At 35.3% G+C, this 18,804-nt stretch overlaps 1 protein-coding gene across 1 annotated transcript in view; it reads right to left on the bottom strand.

The window, feature by feature from the left end:
• CENPE (centromere protein E) overlaps positions 1-18,804 on the bottom strand; it is a 73,215-nt gene that overhangs the window by 14,764 nt on the left and 39,647 nt on the right. The window contains exons 29-41 of the mRNA XM_060298748.1: positions 17,344-17,628; positions 17,036-17,194; positions 16,527-16,814; positions 15,809-16,096; positions 15,079-15,237; positions 13,788-13,946; positions 12,814-13,104; positions 12,043-12,201; positions 9,490-9,597; positions 7,312-7,530; positions 4,931-5,128; positions 4,063-4,266; positions 1,753-1,971 (exon numbers count right to left, since the gene is read on the bottom strand). Of these exons, the coding sequence (XP_060154731.1) occupies positions 1,753-1,971; positions 4,063-4,266; positions 4,931-5,128; positions 7,312-7,530; positions 9,490-9,597; positions 12,043-12,201; positions 12,814-13,104; positions 13,788-13,946; positions 15,079-15,237; positions 15,809-16,096; positions 16,527-16,814; positions 17,036-17,194; positions 17,344-17,628 (2,736 nt within the window). The remainder of the gene's footprint in view (positions 1-1,752; positions 1,972-4,062; positions 4,267-4,930; positions 5,129-7,311; positions 7,531-9,489; positions 9,598-12,042; positions 12,202-12,813; positions 13,105-13,787; positions 13,947-15,078; positions 15,238-15,808; positions 16,097-16,526; positions 16,815-17,035; positions 17,195-17,343; positions 17,629-18,804) is intronic.

The raw sequence follows: 18,804 nt of genomic DNA, 5'->3' as shown, positions 1-18,804 counted from the left end.
TACATGTCTTTTCCTTTATTTTTATTACCTACTTTTTAACTTGAAAAATACAAGCATATGGAAAAATTCAGAGGCATTTGATGAAGAGTAAGTTTCCCCACCTCAGAACCCTAGCTGACCCTGAATGAAGTAATGATTAAACTCTTTCAGGTGTATCCTTCCAGAAGTTTCCTATGTGTATCTAAGCGTAAGTGAATATTCAGTTCATAAGAACAGTCATACATACAGTAGGAAATAAATATATAGTTACTAAATATATAGTATACTAAATATATAGTTCTGCATTAAAAAAAAAAATCTAATAATATATTTTTCAGATCTTTCCATTATCAATACACATAGATCTCTCATATTTGTTTTCATGGATACATCCATCCATCCATTAGTGGAGATCATCCACTAATGAACACTTAGGTTATTTCCAGTTTTTTCCAAGTACAAAAATACTGGAATTTAAATACCTGAATTTGTTCATATTTATAAGGTTATTCACATACATATATATGCAGGTTTTCCTGGAAAATGTGTTTTTTGACCTATTCAGAATTTATTTTTGTTTCGTGAGTGGGGTAGAAATCCAGACTTTTTTTGCAGATAGCTAGGTGGTTGCTCTGAATCAAACATTAAGTAAATCGTCTTTTCCCCACTGAGCTGACTGTTACCATTATCATATACTAAATTCTCATACTTATCTGAGTATGCTGCTGAACTCTGTTCTGTTCCAATGCTCTGTTTACCTATTTCTGCATCATTACCAAACTACTCTAGTCATCTATTCCTGTATCATTACCAAACTACTCTAATTACCAAACTAGTGGCATATTATTTCTTATCCCATAGGGCACTTCCTGGGTCACTAAAGACATAATCTCCCTCTGCTTTGTTATCTTATTGCTTTGGTAGATGGGTTTCAAATTTCTGCTATTTTATCTCTGCCAGCTGACTGAGGTACTGTAGTGCAGCAAATCAATCAATTGTATACTAGTGACCTTCTAGTTTCCACTGGTAGTGATTAAACTAGTGGTTGATGTTTCATTATAAGTATTTACTTTGGTAAAAATGATTATAAGTTATATAAGTGTATAAGTGTATAACTTATATACACTCTTGGGTGCCCTACTAAGTCATTTTGTGTGCTAACAAAATAAAATAGCATGTTCGCTTTACAGAGTCCCACGTAAGGGTAGTTAATAAAGTAACTGAATTATTCAAATAATATACTGATTCTTGGATACAGGTTAATCTGCTTAAGAAATATGTTATATTTTTGGCCTCTTCCATTTTGATCTTGATTATAACATTAACCAGTATGAAAGACACTGATGATAATTAGAGAAAAACTAAATTGCTCTTTCCCCCTAAACTAGTTCTGTATACAGACACAGATTATATTTTAATAGAAAGTCACATGATTTAGGAAACTTACACTGTATGGTAATAATACTTTAAGTGTCTGTATCTAGTAATCAAATTAAGCTATGAGTTACTTCTGTTTTATAATCCAAAGGGAAGTTCTTATATAATGTCTAGCTTCATAATTAGTTGAGTGATAGCCACGATAGAACTATATTTAAAAAACAAGCCCATCACACAGGCACAAAGATGGTCCATGTTCCTTAACACATTCAATACTATAATTTTGCTCTGAAATGTTATATAAGACATGTTATATATAAATGTTATATAAGATGTTAAATGCATTTTTAAGTCTTTGATGAAGCTGCAAATTGAAAAACATAAGAAAGTACATACCTCTGTGGCTTGTTGTGTAGTTCTTGATGTAACATGAAGATTCTTATTGTCTTGTGTAGTAGGATTAACAAGGGCACCAGAGGTCAGGGAGATCTTCAAAGTTTGGTAGTTTTTAAACAGTTTTTCATTGTTCTCTTTCATTGATTTCAGATCATGTTCCCATTCTTTGGCTATGGTGGCATTTCTTTCTTCGAATTCTGTTGATTCATTCATTATAGCCTATTGGATAGTAAAAACACCATTATAGCTCTAAGATGAATTACATTAAAAAAAATCCACTATGAAAATAATAGATTTCTAGGACAAGGCATAGGCCAAAATTATTCAGAATATTCCAGGACAGCACTTTAAAAGAATGTGAACATTCTTTGTGGTTTGCGTCAGTTCCTGAAATTTCAAATGATGTTGGATGTTGGTGATGAGAATAAAAGAATAAAGGCTGGAGAGCATTCGTGTTGATTTGCAAGATGATAATCTTACCTTATTAGATCAGTACTAATGTATGAAGAAGAATCCGAAGAATTGTGCAGGTTAAAGTTATTATGTATGTTATGACACATATCATGTCATATATAAACATTAACTGACATCTAATAGCAGAGCATAACCAATAAACTTAACAACAAGCTACTTTCATTCCAAACCTCAGTGGTTCCAGGGAAAATCATTCACTGACTTTTGGCAATTAATCTGAAAACCTTGTATTTCTGTGCAGGGAATAATGATCAACCAATGTCTTCTTTTACATCAAAGCCTAACTAACTCTGAAATTACTCATATCATCTTTTTACTTCCTAATTCCTAAGGGATGTACATTTTTGCTCTCATCATGGATGCCTTATTGGTCTTACCTATAAATTTCTTTGTGGTTTTATGGCAATTCTGTCAGACTTGGATCCTAAATTAGCTGTGTTCTTGCTGGCATCCTGGACCCTCCATGGCTCTAGACTATGGACCTCCCACCATACAGAATTACCAGTTCCTTCTTTCAGGGTGCTGGAAGAAGCCACATATCCATGCTGATCCATGCTGATCCCCACAGCAGGAATCCCTATTTTCTTTTCTTTTCCTTTTTATTGAAGTATAATTGATTTACAAAGTTGTGTTAGTTTCAGGTGTACAGCGAAGTGATTCAGTTATACATACATATGTATCTTTTTTTTCATATTCTTTTCCCTTATAGGTTATTACAAAATATTGAGTATAGTTCCCTGTGCTAAACAGTAGGACCTTGTTGAAGGCATCCCTACTTTCTAATCACAACTGGGCCTTCAACATTACAGAACAACACGGAATTATATGGAAATTATCTTATCCAAACATCAGTTATGCTTTTCTCCATTGACTGTGGACTTTTTTTTTTAAAAACAGCTCATTTACTATTTTGCTTGGGGTATTCAGCAAATGGATGAACAATCCAGCCACAGGAAAACATTTTTTTTTAAACATTATCTATATTTCAATGTGATTTTAGTTTCCAGATGAAGTTAAAGTCTTTGTCTGGAAATAACTACCCAAATGTAGGAATATAAAACTAATATTAAAAGCTGTAATATTAAACCAGGTCCCTTTGTTCCAATTACATATAATAACAAGCAACTTTCTGATTAATGCGTATTTTACTAGGTATATTAGATAGGGATTACTTCAGAAAGTAGAATGAATATTCTGAGCAGTGGAAAGTAAAACAAATCTATAAACTGGTCGTAAGCCATGTTGGTTCTTATGAATCTGTCCACTAGGACTGATCACCTTGGGAACAATGATTACAAACCACATTTTTGAACATCAAAGTTGAAGGATCAGGGCATGTGACAGTGACACCACTGAGACAAAAAGCATGTGAGGCCTTATTAATAAAGCAGCTGGCTAGGCTTGTCCACGGCTTTCCTACAGTTGCTGCCTGTAGCCCTGAAACAGGCTCATGTCTCACCTTGTCTGAGCCTACTTGGGGAAAAGGCTCAATTCCTACAGAAGCAGTGAGAAGTGAGAAAAGAAAGAGGAGAATTGCAAGAGGATTCCGGATTCCACAGATTCCAAATCTGTGTGTAACAAACTGATTACTACACACCAAGATTTTGTTATCTTCTTTACAAGTATAAATATATATTTAATTATCCTAAGGAAGCGTAATACATTAGAGGCAGAAGATGTTTTACATAGTCAAATTTTTTTCACAAAGCCTATACAAATAAATTTTAAGAAAATACTTAAAATTAAGTTGCTTTAAGTCTTTTTACAAATGAGGTATAAAAATTAAAGCAGACAACAACAAAAAGAATGAGGTAGCACAAGAAAATTACTACTTACAATTATTTTGTTATTATAGAAGTTATTCACTTGAAAAATACTATCAGTTTCTTTCTGGATGCCATTTTTAAGCTTTTCTATATCAAAATGAGCATTCAACCACTCTTCCAAAAACCGGGTCATTTCTTTTCTATTACTTAGTACTTGCTGAAATTCAGTCTCTATGCTATGGCAATCACTTTCTGAAAAATCCTTGAGAATTTCCTGAGAAAAATAAGCATTGAATCACATGAACATTAGAAAAGTTTTAATCTAAATATCATAAAAAGGGGAAAACGCCTTATTGAACTCTTATTCTTAATATTTTGAAGTACTGTAAATATAATTCTAATTTAAAACTTTAGTTATTTGATAATAAAATTTTGGTGTGTAGCCTATAATGGAGGCATGTCTACAAATCTGCATGTTAGAATTAAAATCCCTCAAAACTATAAAACTGTGACTAATAATCACAAAATATGAATTGTTTCTGGATGTAGTTTTCTGTGCATAAAACAGGCTGCACATGGTTTTGGGAATTGAATGCCAGCCTCCTACTGCTGAGAGAGAGCAGGACACTTCATGCAGAGTTGTAAGAAAAATGTTTCTGACTCCCAGTCACAGACCTAGGAAGTTTTAGAAGGCATTCGGAAACTTATCCTGGGGTTCCATGAATTCCCACTTAATATTACATCTATTTTCTCTATCTTTGGGGTTCTGAAAGGAGGCTAGACTATTACTTGGCACTCTTTACAACTGGCCAGCTGTCATTCTGCAACTGATTTTTAACTTTTGGTAAATAAAAATGACTCTAAACATATGAAAAGGTACTTTTCTACTTGATAAAAAGGCTTGGAATCTAATTAAACCCATTTTAAACAAATTGTACCTCAATATGCAGATCCATACTCTGGCTCAATTTGAGGTCCCTTGATTCTCTGGGCGGTACATCATAATCTTGTTGAAGGTGCTGTATTTTAATTAGCAGTTCATTTTGCTTTTCCACTTCATCAATAAAAGCCACTTCAAGTTTATTGATGGATTCATGTTGTTCTTCCTTTATCTTTGTAACATGGCTTAACACATACTTGCAGAAAAACATTAAACAAATTGGGAAATGAAACTTGTACCACATTTAGATGAAGTTTTAAACCCCTGAGACTATGAGGCAGGATGGCATCTCTTATTATCTATATCCTCTGCTAAGTGAGGGAGAAGGAAAGAGCCTCTCTCTATCCCCAGTTTTCTCTTCTCAGCAACTTGGGAGAATAACTTCCAGGCCTCCATCTAGTTCCATATTTCTGACTTGCCCCTGGATATACCTCATGGATGTCCTATAGTTACCTCAAATTCAATAGATTTAAAATGAAATAAATAAATAAATAAATAAAATGCACATGATTCCTTTCCCTAGAAACCCACCTTTGCCTATTTACCCCCCTTTTGGTTAATTATGTCATCAATCACCCAGTTCCCAGCTAGATACCTGAGATTCATTTTCAACATCCTCTGCCTACCTTGATTCGGTAACCAAAATGGGTATGACATGTCCCAAGATTTACTTGTCAAGCATATTTAGATGTTTGGCTTTAAGGTGACAATAGTTTTTTGTTTTTTTTTTGCGGTATATGGGCCTCTCCCGTTGCGGAGCACAGGCTCCGGATGCGCAGGCTCAGCGGCCATGGCTCATGGGCCCAGCCGCTCTGCGGCATGTGGGATCCTCCCGGACCGGGGCACGAACCCGTGTCCCCTGCATCGGCAGGCGGACTCTCAACCACTGTGCCACCAGGGAAGCCCAAGGTGACAATAATTTGAATGCCATATGCTTCACAGATCTCCTCAATAAGTTCTGGATATCTGATTGCCAGGGTTTGTGGAAGAATATCAGGGCGTTAAGGGGCAATTTACCTAGGAAGGGCAGATACCAGCTCCCTACTTCCTTAACATCCACCATTCCTTAACTCTTATAATTTGGCCTTTTCCTTAACTACTCAACTAAAACTGCTCTGACAGATGTCACCAGTGAGCTCTATTATCAACAAGTTGAGGAGATCTCTTCAGTCCACATTCTAGCTGACTGAAGCATCTGCCACTCTTGACTACTTCATCTTTGACGTACTCTCCTCCACTGACTTAAGTAATAGCACTGTTGCCTGGTTCTTTTCTGTCACTTTGACTTTCCTAACCTTGAACCCATGAGTTGCTCTTTTCTGCTACTGTCTCTTGGAGAACTATCTTTTCTGGAGTTTGGATCTTACCCGAACATCTCTCCAAACTCTCATTCCTCTATTATGTTTTCTGGGCGACCTTACACATGTTGTGCAATCTATCACCTATATGAATCCCAAATCTTTATCTTTAGTCCTGACTTTTCTCCTGACAAGCCTCAGACTCTCGACTAAATGCCTGCTTGGTCTCCCTTCTTAGACGTTCTGTCTTAGGTATCTCTCTCTACCTCAAAACATCTCAAACTAAACACCTAATCTCTTTTCCCTCTCTATCTCAGTTAATGGTACCACTCTCCACAAACATGGCTAAGCCCAAATCCTGGGACTCAATCTAAACTTCCCTCCTGTACCTCCACCACCAATCGCACCAGCTACTATGTTAGCTGCCAAATGTTTCTTTGATCTCGTCTGTCCTCCCCATTCCTATGAATCCTTCCCTAGCAGTAGAGTCGCTCATAATAATGCATCTGGACCACTGTAACTGTCTCTTATCTCTTCTCTCTGCCACTAGGCTTATCCTCCACAAACTCATTTCTTCTCTGTCTGCAGTGAAGTATCTAAAACGATAATCTGATCATGCTACAGCCAGCACCTTAAAATAACTGTCCAATGGCTCTGCCTCATTTACAAAAGGAACTCCAAGCTTTATCGTTTGAGTCTGTCTTCTACTACAGTCCTATCTTCCTTAACTTTTTATCTGGTATGTCATATAATCTAAACGTACTTCTATTGCTACACTTATTACCTGTTTATATGTCTGCCTAACTCACTATGAGATCCCTGAGATGTTATTCATACTTGTCTCCTGAACACCTGGACAGTGTCTAGGCCCATAGGCAAAGCTCAGGTTTTGTTGAATAAACAGGTCCTAGGTGCATTGAGGATCTTGCACACACTGTTCTTAGACCCACATAATCTTTAATTCAGTAGTAAATACACTAAATAACAAACATGTCAACTCTCAAAGCAGGACCTAAACACTAAAGTTTGTAATGGAAATTTATAGTGATATTTACAAAGATATTACTAAAAAAGATGGTACCTGAAGTTTCTTCATGACTCTATGAAATTCCATGGAACATCTTTGGTTTGCAGTGAGAAGTTTTTGAATTTGCTTGCTTTGTGGACATGGAAGTGTGAGGTTTGCTTTTACTCTAATTGAAAGCTCTTTTTGTGTTTCGATTTCCTTCTTCAAGTCAAGAGACAATCTATTTAAGCACTCATAATGATTATCCATCTCTGAGTATCTCTTAAGAAGCTCCTAAAGAAAATTAGAATTTATTCAATTTACCAATTCATTCTAATTTAAGAAGAAATAGTCTCAGCCCTAGGATTGCAACAAAACTTAATTCTTTAATACTTTTTGTAGGAGAAAAATAAATTTCGACCTTTGTGTTTATAAACAAAAACGAACTCTTATTGTTGATTTTGGATTATAGAAATTATTGTGGAAATTTAAACAAATATAACAAAGAAAACCAGAAGCAACCATTGTTATCATTTTGCTGCATTTTCTTTTGGTCTTTTGAACATCCATGATTTGAAGGAGCATTTATTTACAAAGTCTGAAGAGAAATGTGAGTGAATTCAATCTAGTATGTATTGTAGCTCAAGGCTGAATGCTGGCCTCTATGTACAGAAGGCAGTGTAAGTGAGCAGATACGTGACTAAGAATCAAACTAGTTATATGTCAACTTGGTGGAGCCTCTTCACATATTTCTATCATCTGCCTAGAATCCAAGTTTTCTAACCTTTTATCAGAGTTTGTGTTCAGGTTCTAGCTCTGCCACTTGCTGACTGGGGAAACACTGAGTCATTTTCACCACTACAAAATGAAGACTACAATAATTGCCACAGTTTCCTAGGGGATCAAATATTAAATAATATCTATATCTATGCAATCTATAAAATATATAGACATTATAGTTTAAAGGAAATAAAATTATATTTGTAAAAATGCTTCTATGCCCAAGTTTCACTTTGTCAGACCTGGTTTCAAACCCTGATTCTACTAATTTACTACCTATGTGACCTTGGGTAACCACTAAACTTCCTCTCTGAGCCTCAGTTTGTTTGTTTATAAATGGAACAATAAAACCCATCTCATGAGGTAAAGCACCCAGTACAGTGCCTGCATGTGGAAGACACTCAATGAGCCTAGGCCCATCAACACAAATGACGAGAGGCCAGGCAAGTGACCCCTTGGTCAGAGTACAGGTGGAAGAACACATTAAGTTCAAGTTGCTACAGTCATGTAATAAATAACATGTTTAGTTCAGGGTGTTAAATTATAGAAGGGGCTTCTGACACGAACGAGCTCTCTTTTTTATAATTTAAGGAAAAGCTAGATAGATGTTCAGCAATGTGGGATGTTGGAGGGGGGATTCTTCCTTTAGTCTTAGAATGAATCACATTATGGCATGGAGCAGCACTGTATGGTCATTCATTTGTACTTTTAAGAAACACATACTGAATGCTGATTCCTGTCAGGAAGTTTTCTAAGTGATATAGCCATCACCAACACAAAAAAGTTTTTAGGGACTTTGCATTCTAATAGGGGTGAGAGTAAATCTGTTGGCTTTACCCTCAATATGTATTCAGGGTCCGAACACTTCTCACCAGTTCCGCTGCTACCTCTTTGGGCTGAGCCACCATCACCTTTGCCTGGATTACTGAAATTAGTCTTTCAAATGGTCCTCCTGCTTCCACTCATTTTCAATAACATTCCTTTAAAAATGTAACTCAGATCATGTCTCTCTGTACTCAAAATTGTCCAAGGGATTCTCCATCTTACTCACAGTAAAACCCAAAGTCCGCTTAAGGCCCCACAGCCTGCCTCTTCCCCATTAACTCCTGACCTCACTTCTAACTGGCTATCCTCCTTGATGTTCCTGGAACCCACCAGGCAGGCTTCTGTCTCAGAAGCTTTCTACTTGCTGTTCCCTCTGCTTATACTGCTCTTTCCCTGTATACCTGTGTGGCTTGATCCTTTACCTTTCTCAGGCATTTGCTCAAACATCACCTTTCCAGTGAGGCCTGAAAATCACAAACTCCTCTGTTTTCTGTGTGTGGTGTATGCACGTATATATGTACACATATACATACTTGTACCAGATTATAAAGTTTAGAAAAATATTGAGCATTATCTATTCATTCCACATTAGGCCTTTGGAAGGGTATTACAAATAATCATTTGTAATATTAACAGGAGAGCACTTACTTTTATCCTGAAGCACTTTTCTCTCAGGCTTTCTATAAGGTGTTGGTTTCCATCACAAAGTAATTTTTTTTCATATTTTACTACCTCTCCGTGGTTCTGTTGATTCTGCTTTGATACAAAGAAATAAGCAAGGCTTCAGCTGTAACTATAGTAACATATAATGTCTAATCATATACTTTGATTACATTTTTACATCTTTTCAATAATGGAATTAAATATCACACATGTAACTCAAAAGCAATGTTAAAAATGCTCAGAATATCAATAACAGTAACACTAAGTCTTATGCTGAGTGACCTCAACTCACTGGAAAAAGTGACCTCAACTCATTGGAAAACCTTCACATATTTTTTGAAGATAGGATTTGTTGCTTTACTATCTATAGTTGCAAATTGGATTTTAGATATATCTCTGGTTCCTACTCTTCCAAATCTCTGTCTTAGAATCACTGCTGCCAACTCATATATGCTAGCAAAACCAAGTATACTACCTACGGTGTTCCAAGCCCTGTTCATATATTCTTTCCAGCACCCTGGAACAGAAAATTCAGATTCTGTTTATATTTTGTATTTCTGATTAAAAGTGCAAAATAAAACACTGTTCAATAAATATTTTTTGAATGAATTAAGTCTATAAATTTAGTTAGAGCCCATATAAAGGTGATTTCCAACTGTCTGAAATTTCTACTGAGATTACAAGTGGTATTGCTTTCCATTTTATTATTTCTTTACTATGAGATAATGATGGACATGAGAATGAAATATGAAAATAAGATTTTTATAGATTTCATACAATTTCTTATTTGTCTGAATTTTATAGAGGGATTCAGTTCTTTAAGATATGTGATTCTGAATATCTATAAATAGACATATTAGTAGAACTTCCTTTCTTATACTCATCTTGCTTTTCTTCCTTCTAACTTCACTAACAAGAGCCTATGTTTAAAACTCTATCGTGTAGAGGTAGAGAAATGAGATATTTAATCTTTTACAAATATTTCTCCACTGACAATAATGTTATTTCCTGGTTTAAAAACCCTTTTAAAAATTACACTGAAGAAAATAGTCTGCTTTATTTAACAATTTTTTTCTTAAAACTAAAGAATTGGGAGGGGAGTTTGGGGGAGAATGGATACATGCACATGTATGGCTGAGTCCCTTTGCTGTGCACCTGAAAGTATCACAACATTGTTAATCGGCTAGACTCCAATAGAAAATAAAAAGTTAAAAAAAAAAAAAAGGTATTTTCTGAAAAACAAAAACATTAATTTGAAAAGATATATGCACCCTAATGTTTATAGCAGCATTATTTACAATTGCCCAGATATCGAAGCAACCCAAGTGTCCATCAACAGATGAATGGATAAAGAAGATGTGGTGTATATATATATACACATACACAATGGACTACTACTCAGCCATAAAAAAGAATGAAAATTTCCCATTTGCAACAACATGGATGGACTTCTAGGGTAATATGCTAAGTGAAATAAGTCAGACAGAGAAAGACAAATACTGTATGATATCACTTACATGTGGAATCTAAAAAATATAACAAACTAGTGAATGTAACAAAAAAGAAGCAGACTCACAGATATAGAGAACAAACCAGTGGTTACCAGTGGGGAGAGGGAAGTGGGAAGGGACAATATAGGGGTAGGGGATTAAGAGGTACCAACCTATTACGTATGAAATAAGCTACCCGGATATACTGCACAACATGAGGAATAGGCAATATTTTATAATAACTATAAATGGAGTATAACCTTTAAAAATCGTGGATCACTATATTGTACACCTGTAACATATAATATTGTACATCAACTATACTTCAATTAAAAAAAATGTTCTTACCAAAAAAAAAAAAAAAAGTGGTAATATCTGAATAACATCATTTTGGCTTCTTTTAAAACTGTATTTTCTATTTGTGTGAAAAATTATAATTAATAGTTTCCCTCATTATTCTTTACTGTTTGTAGACGTTTCCAGGAAATATAAAACAAAACACTGTTACCCTTTCCAAGAAAGCTTGATTCTTATAAATAGTTACTAGATAGGGGAAGATTCTGAACTCTCTCTAGCTATCATTTCTCTCAATGTTTCTCTGAATTGGTCTCTTTCCATTTTGAGAGACTCTTTTATTCTCTTTAGCTCATCTCTTTCCTTAGCTACAATTCTTATTTCTTCAAGTCTTTCATACAGTTTCTTGGTCAAATGTAAGTTATCCATTGCCACATTTTGCAGATAAATTTTGGGCGTCAAATTGCTTCTTCAATTGTTCCATTTCATTCACTTTTTTATGAGTTTTATTGACATCTTCCATTCTAACAAGTTGAAGCTCTTTTCTCTAAGTTCTGGTATCTTGACTTAATTATAAAACAAGTTAGAATGCGAACAGAATTCCTTTAAGAAAGGAAAATAGTGTCTATGTATATGTACATATAGTATAGTACATGTACGTATATATCTATATTGACATATCTGTATCTATGTCTTTTCTCATTCCATAAGTAATTTTGGGCACAGTTATTCCCCCAAAGAACAGAACACATACCTTTCTCAGTAATTCGTCTTTTGATTTATTTAAATCCTTCTGAATATTTGAAATCTGAGGTGTCTTTTCTGAAACTTTCTCTCTAAATTTATCAATAGTTTCTTGGTGTTCTTTCAAATGCATATGGGCAATTTTTAGTTGCTCTTGTGTTTCCAGATCCTTTGTTATTAGAAGAAATTGAGAAATATGATATAAAGGCACATTACCTTTTCTTAACAATGAACTAGTTAAACAAAATCTCAAAAAACACATGTTCATAGTTAAAAACAACCTCCATGCCACCCCCAAATTAGAACAGTACAGAAGGACATAAAGTCCAAGTGTCTGTCCCTAGCCTCACCCATCGCAGTCCTGTCACACGCTGAACTCTGCCACTTATTTTTCAAATTTCATACCACTTGGACATCTTTCTAAATCAGTATCACATAAAGAGTGTCCCATTCTTATGCTTAGTTTTCTACTATACAAACGAACACCACTTAGCCAGTGCCTTACTGGTAGATACTTGGATTGTTTCTGATTTTGTTCATCACAAACAATGTTGTAGTGAATGCTGCTGTATTTCTGTCCAGATATGTGAATATATTGGTAGGATGAATTTCTACAAAAGTGCTGTAGCAAATGTATATGTTGATAATTTTTAAAATGCTATTGTCAAACTGCTTCCCTAAAAGGTTATAACATTCAAATTTTCACCAACAGTATCACTTATTTTCAAACTTCTTACAGTAAAAACATGTTCACTTGACAGGAATAAAGAGCACAACTCACTCTAGCTATGGCTTCTTGCAGGTCTGCCTTGAGTAGGTCTCTCTCCAGTTTCAGAGTCTCTTCTACTCTCCTTAGGTTATCTCTTTCTTTCATTACAGATTTCATTTCTTCAAGGTTTTCATGAAGTTTCTGAGCCAAATTTAAGTTCTCCATTTCTATTTTATCCAGAGTTAAACTTTGGGCCTTGAATTCTTTCTTCAGTCGCTCTAGGCCACATATTTTTTTCTGTGTCTCACTAACCTCTTCTTTTAACTTAAAAAGTTGATGTTCATTTGCTTTAAGTTCTTGGACCTTAAGATAATCGTAACGTTAGGATTAGATGGCTTCTTAGGGAAGGATAAAGAATAGTTTCTAAGCTGATTAAGACAGCTTTCCCATGTCACTCATTAATATTCTGTGTAATTCCATACAGGATTTACTTTTTTTTGTGGTATAATTTACATAACTACACACTAATCTTATGTGTATATGGCTCAACTACTCTTGACATATGTATACAGCTATGTAACTACAACTCAGATTAAAATACAACTCAGAATTAATACAGAACACTTACTTACCTTACCATAAGGTTCCTATGTGCCCCTTCCTAGAACAAACCACTATTCTGACCTTTTTCATCCCAGATCAGTTTGCCTGCTTTTAAACTTATAAATCACAATGTATTTATCCGTTCTCCTGTTGATAGGCATTTGGGTTGTTTTCAGTTTTTTGCAATTATGACTGAAGTTGCTGTGAACACTCTTGTATGTCTTTACGTGGAAGTGTGCACTTTCTTCTCTTAGGTACATAGCCAAGGAGTGGAAATGCTGGGCCACACGCAGGTATATATGGTTCAGTGCTAGTAAAAGCTACCAAGCTGTTTTCTAATGTGGCTAAAGCATATTACATCCCTCAGGGATTTTAGGCATTACTTTTTATTCTAGGAATAAATCAGGTATCCAAACATATAAGCGTCATGACCCCCTCAATACCTTTTCTTGTAATTTAGCATTTGAATTTTCTAAATCCATTTGCATATTTGATATTTCTTCTGTCTTCTCACAAACAATCCTTCTGAGTTTATCAATAATTTCCTGGTGATCTTTCAGACGCACGTGAGCAATTCTTAGTTCCTCTTGTTTTCCAAGGTCCTTTATTATTAGAAAAAAATTAAAAACCAATGATACAGCTTAATGTTAACTAGTATTTTCTTTTTAATGAAAGTGATACATTTTCTTAGTAAAAATAATACATTTCTTATTTCTTACTCCACATCTTTGATGTTGTTAGAAAGTTATCGGCTTCCCCTTCCCCTGTCCTCACCTCCCCACAATGTACTCATATTTTGCAGAGGTAAACATGCTATACACATACTATTCTACAACTTGCTTTTCCCCCTAAGAGTTATTTTTAGCTTCCAAATTAGAACATTCAAATCTATTTCATTTTTTTAAGGGTTGCACGTATCCTGACATATTGCTTATATCTACCCAGTTTCCTTGTGATAGACATTTAGGTTATTTCCTATTTTTTATCACAAATTGCTATAATGAACAATCTTATGGTATATGTGTGTGTGTGTGTGTTATGAATGTACACACACATACATATTTTTCTTTACCTTAAAAATTGAGTAAGTGTACATGTAAAGTCCATGAAGAAAATGCTGGTTACAGAATTTAAAATTTTCAAAAATAATACCAAATTACCTGCCTAAAAGGCTGTATCCTGTTCCTTCTCATCAAAAGTACCACTCATTTCAAAGAAGCGTTCACTGATGTAAGGAAAACATCACATTAACTTGCTGGGAAGAGGAACGAGTGTAACTTACTTTAGCTTTTGTTTCTCTGAGGATTTCACTGAGCTGGTCTTGCTCCATTTTGAGGGTTCGCTCCATTCTTCTTAGGTCATCTCTTTCCTTAGTAACAGATTTTATTTCTTCAAGGTTTTCTTGAAGTTTCTGAGTCAACCTTAACTTCTCTGTTTCTATGCCTTCCAGGGTTGAATTCTGGGCCTCTAATTGCTTCTTCAACTGCTCTGTTTGATATGTATTTTCCCTGAGATCATTTTTTACCTTAAGAAGTTGACGTTCCTTCTCCTGAAGTTCTTGGATCTTGAGATAATCATACAATAAGTTAGGATATAGATAGATATAGAGAAAAAGCTAATAGTTTCTAAATTGAATACGTAAGTCTCTATGTGTATTAGGCTAACTGATATCCTGTTTCATAACACAAAAGACTTGATTCAAACTCTCAGTTACTTAGATATTAGTAGAAATACCTGTGCTTTTAAGGCAGTATTTGTGTTTTCTAAAGCCTTTTGAATATTTGATATTTCATCTGTCTTCTCTGAAACAATTCCTCTGAGTTTATCGATGGTTTCTTGGTGCTCTTTCAGATTCATTTGGGCAATTCTTAGTTCCTCTTGTTTTTCCAAGTCCTTTATCATTAGAGAAAGAAAAATAGTACGTTCAGAATAATACAATTCAACCGTGCGTAGAAAGGTACAGGGTAAGAAGTAAAAATTCCCCCCTCCTTAGGCCTCCCAGTTCTCACCCTCTAAATGACTTTTAGATGTCAATATATTCTAGATACACTACTCTGTATAACGTAACCCTTCTCTCTATCAGGACACTTCCAAATCAGCTCTGTCTTGTTCTTTACCTGTGGGTTGGTATTCCATGGTCTGAATGTGCTGTATTGATTCAACCGGTCTCTGCTAATGGACAGTTAGAATTTTTCCTGTTTGGGGGTTTGCTTTATTTTGTTATTGCAACTTGTACAAATATCTTTGCACAGTTGTGCTAATGTGTGTGGGATAAACAGCAATAACTGGACTTTTGGGGTCAATGCATACACTTATTGAAAACTTTGGAAGATATTATCATATATCCATCCCTCCAGCCTTCCCCAAGATTGGACCAATTTTACAACCTCACCAACTCTATCAACCATGGCTCTTTTAGGACACGATGTCGTATTTACTAGTTGGGGGAAAGACGGTAACTCACTCTAATTGTGGTTTCGCTTAGGTTTTCCTTGAGCTGGTCTATCTCTACTTTGAGAGTCTCCTCCACACTCCTAAGGTCATCTCTTTCTTTTGTAACAGATCTTACTTCTTCAAGATTTTCATGGAGTCTCTGAGTTAACCTTATGTTCTCCAATTCTGTATTTTCCAGGGTTGACTTTTGGGCCTCAAGTTGCTTCTTCAAGTTTCCCATTTCACATATTTTTTCCTGAGTCTCACTGACATCTTTCATCTTAAGAAGTTGATGTTCTTCTTCTTGAAGTTCTTGAATCTGAGAAAATCATAAAACAAGTTATGACATAGACAGAAAATTTTAGGAAAAACAACTGTCTCTAAAATTAAGGTAATCATCTTTACATTTTAGTCTAACATATGTATTATTTTCTTCTGTAAGGATATGACGAACACAATAATCAGATGTCATTTTCCAACTTAACAAGACCTACCTTTGCCTGTAATTCAGTATCTGAAATTTCTAAGTCTCTCTGAATATTTGCTCCTTGATCTGTCTTCTCTGAACTATTCCTTGTATTAATGGTTTCTTGGTACTCCTTCAGAAGAATGTAAGTAGCTTTTAGTTCCTCTTTGACTTTCTGTCCCTTTATGATTGGAGGAAAATTAATCAAACTTAGTAGTGAACATCATCATTATCACTTGAACACTATTTTTATATCCAAAAACATTATAAGAGGGAAACTTACTTCAGCTACAATTTCTTTAATGTTTTCTTTGAGTTGGTCTCTTTCCTTTTGAAGGACTTCCTGCACCCTTTCCAGATCATCTCTTTCCTTAATTATGGTTTTTATTTCTTCTTGACTTGCCTGAAGTTTCTCAGTCAACTTGAGCCTCTCGCCTTCTATTCTTTGTAGTGATGAATCTCTGGCTTTGAGATGTTCCTTTAACTGTTCCAGTTCACTCATTTTTTCCTGAGCTTCACTGCTTTCTTTTATGGTAATCAATTGTTTCTGTTTCTCATGAAGCTCTTGGGTCTTAAAAATAATAATAAAATAATAGCCAAAAATATACTTATGTGCGCACACACAAAAAAACGTGTGTTTATATATGTATATATATACGTGTATGTATATTTTTTAAGGAAAAAAATCCAGTATGTCTTCTAAAACAGTTTAGGAGGTAAACAGTAGTGTTTGTAATCCAGTTAGCTACCTCCCTTAAGTTTTCTCCCACTGTTCCTTTACTCCCAATTTACCTTTTTCTGTAATTCATCATTTGTTGTTTCTAATTCCTGTTGAATGCTTGATATTTCAGTTTCCCTCTCTGAAAGATCCACTCTCAATTTACCAATAGTTTCCTCCTGTTCTTTTAGGCGACAATGAGCAACTTCAAGTTCCTCTTTGGTTTCTAGGTGCTTCATTATTAAAGGAAATTGCAAATAATTTATGAAAACGTTATAACCATTACCCTGTAACTAATTCCTTTCCCCAACGGTTTAGTTTTTACCAAGATATTTGCTTACAGAATACTAAGCACACACACACGAAAAAGGATGAAACCTACTTTAGCTGCCATTTCTCTTATGTTTTCTTGGAGTTGGTTCCTTTCAGATTGAAGAACTTCTTGTAGCCTCTGTAGGTCATCTCTCTCCTTAGCTATAGATTTCACTTCATCATGACTTTCTTGAAGTCTCTCAGACCACACAAGCTTTTCCATTTCTAGTCTTAGTAGTGCTGAGTCTTTGACTTTGAATTGCTCCTTCAATTGCTCCATCTCACTCATTATTTTCTTAGTCTCATTGTCTTTTTCTTTCATATGGAAGGACTGTTCCTCTTGAGATGCTTGAATCTTAAGAGGATCATAAAACAATACAGTTGGTGCCCAGAGATACTTTATTTTATTTTAGGGGTAAAGAAACAAGGATACTTTCTAAAACAATTAAGTCAGGGATTCAACAGCTCATTTACAGAACAATATTTCCACTCACCCACTCTTCCATTATTCAGATATTTAACACATTTATTGAGTACTCATTGTGTTGTCAGTATCTTATTAGAGATTGGAGATGAAACGGGAAATGACACTTTACATGATCTGCCTTTTTGAGACTTATGCACTTTAGAAGGAAAGATACATATTATACCAGATCTTACCAAACAGAGGTGCTGGGTTCTTTCAGGCTACCAGTGGCAAACCTAACCTATTGTGAGTGCTTAGGAAGGGCTTCCTAGGGGATGGAAAGCTTCAGTGGAGATCTAAAAGATGAGAGCACTTGTTAGGCAAAGAGGACTATGGAAATACTACAGGAAGGGAGACCAGAACATCTGAAAGCCATGAGATGCAGAAGAGCAACAGACTAGAGTTGCTGGAGCACAACAAGCAGGAGGAAGAGTGAGATGTAACAGGACTAGAAACCCGCAAGGTCTGGGATCTAGGGTCTCAAAGGTCATGTGAAGAAGCACGCTGGTGTGTATTTCAAGAGCAATGAGATGTTATTAAAAGGTTTTAAGAAGAAAAGATCACTTGGGCCAGAAAGGGGAATGAATTAAGAGAAGTATGATATGAATGGGGAGACCAGGTAGGACGCTATTGCACAAAGCCAGAGAGAGGTAATTGTGACTTGGATTAGGGTATCAGCAATGTGGAGAGAAGAGTGGGAGGATTTCACACACAGGTACACACCTTAAAATCAACAAGGTTTGGTTCTTGTATTACAGAGTGAGTGGAGAGGGAGGGATAGTAGTAGGAATGATTCCCAGATTTCTGACTGGATCAGTGAGGAAGATGGTAACGCGTTATGGGATGCTGGGGAAATAGGTTTAAACAAGGGAAGAAAACAGTGTTTTTGACTTTATCCTTTCCTGTAATTTAACACTGCTTTTTCTAAATCATTTTGAATATTTAAGAAAACAACTCATTTTCCATAGTTTCTTAGTATTTATGAGCAACTTTTAGTTGTTCTGTTTCCAATCACTTCATAATTAAGAGACATTTAAAGAAAATTGGTAGGAACATTACAAATGT

The sequence above is a fragment of the Globicephala melas genome, chromosome 5, assembly GCF_963455315.2.
Source record: "Globicephala melas chromosome 5, mGloMel1.2, whole genome shotgun sequence".
In the NCBI taxonomy this organism is placed as follows: Eukaryota; Metazoa; Chordata; class Mammalia; order Artiodactyla; family Delphinidae; genus Globicephala; species Globicephala melas.
Note: the sequence above shows the minus strand (reverse complement) of the source record. Positions and strands in the feature narration are given on the sequence as shown.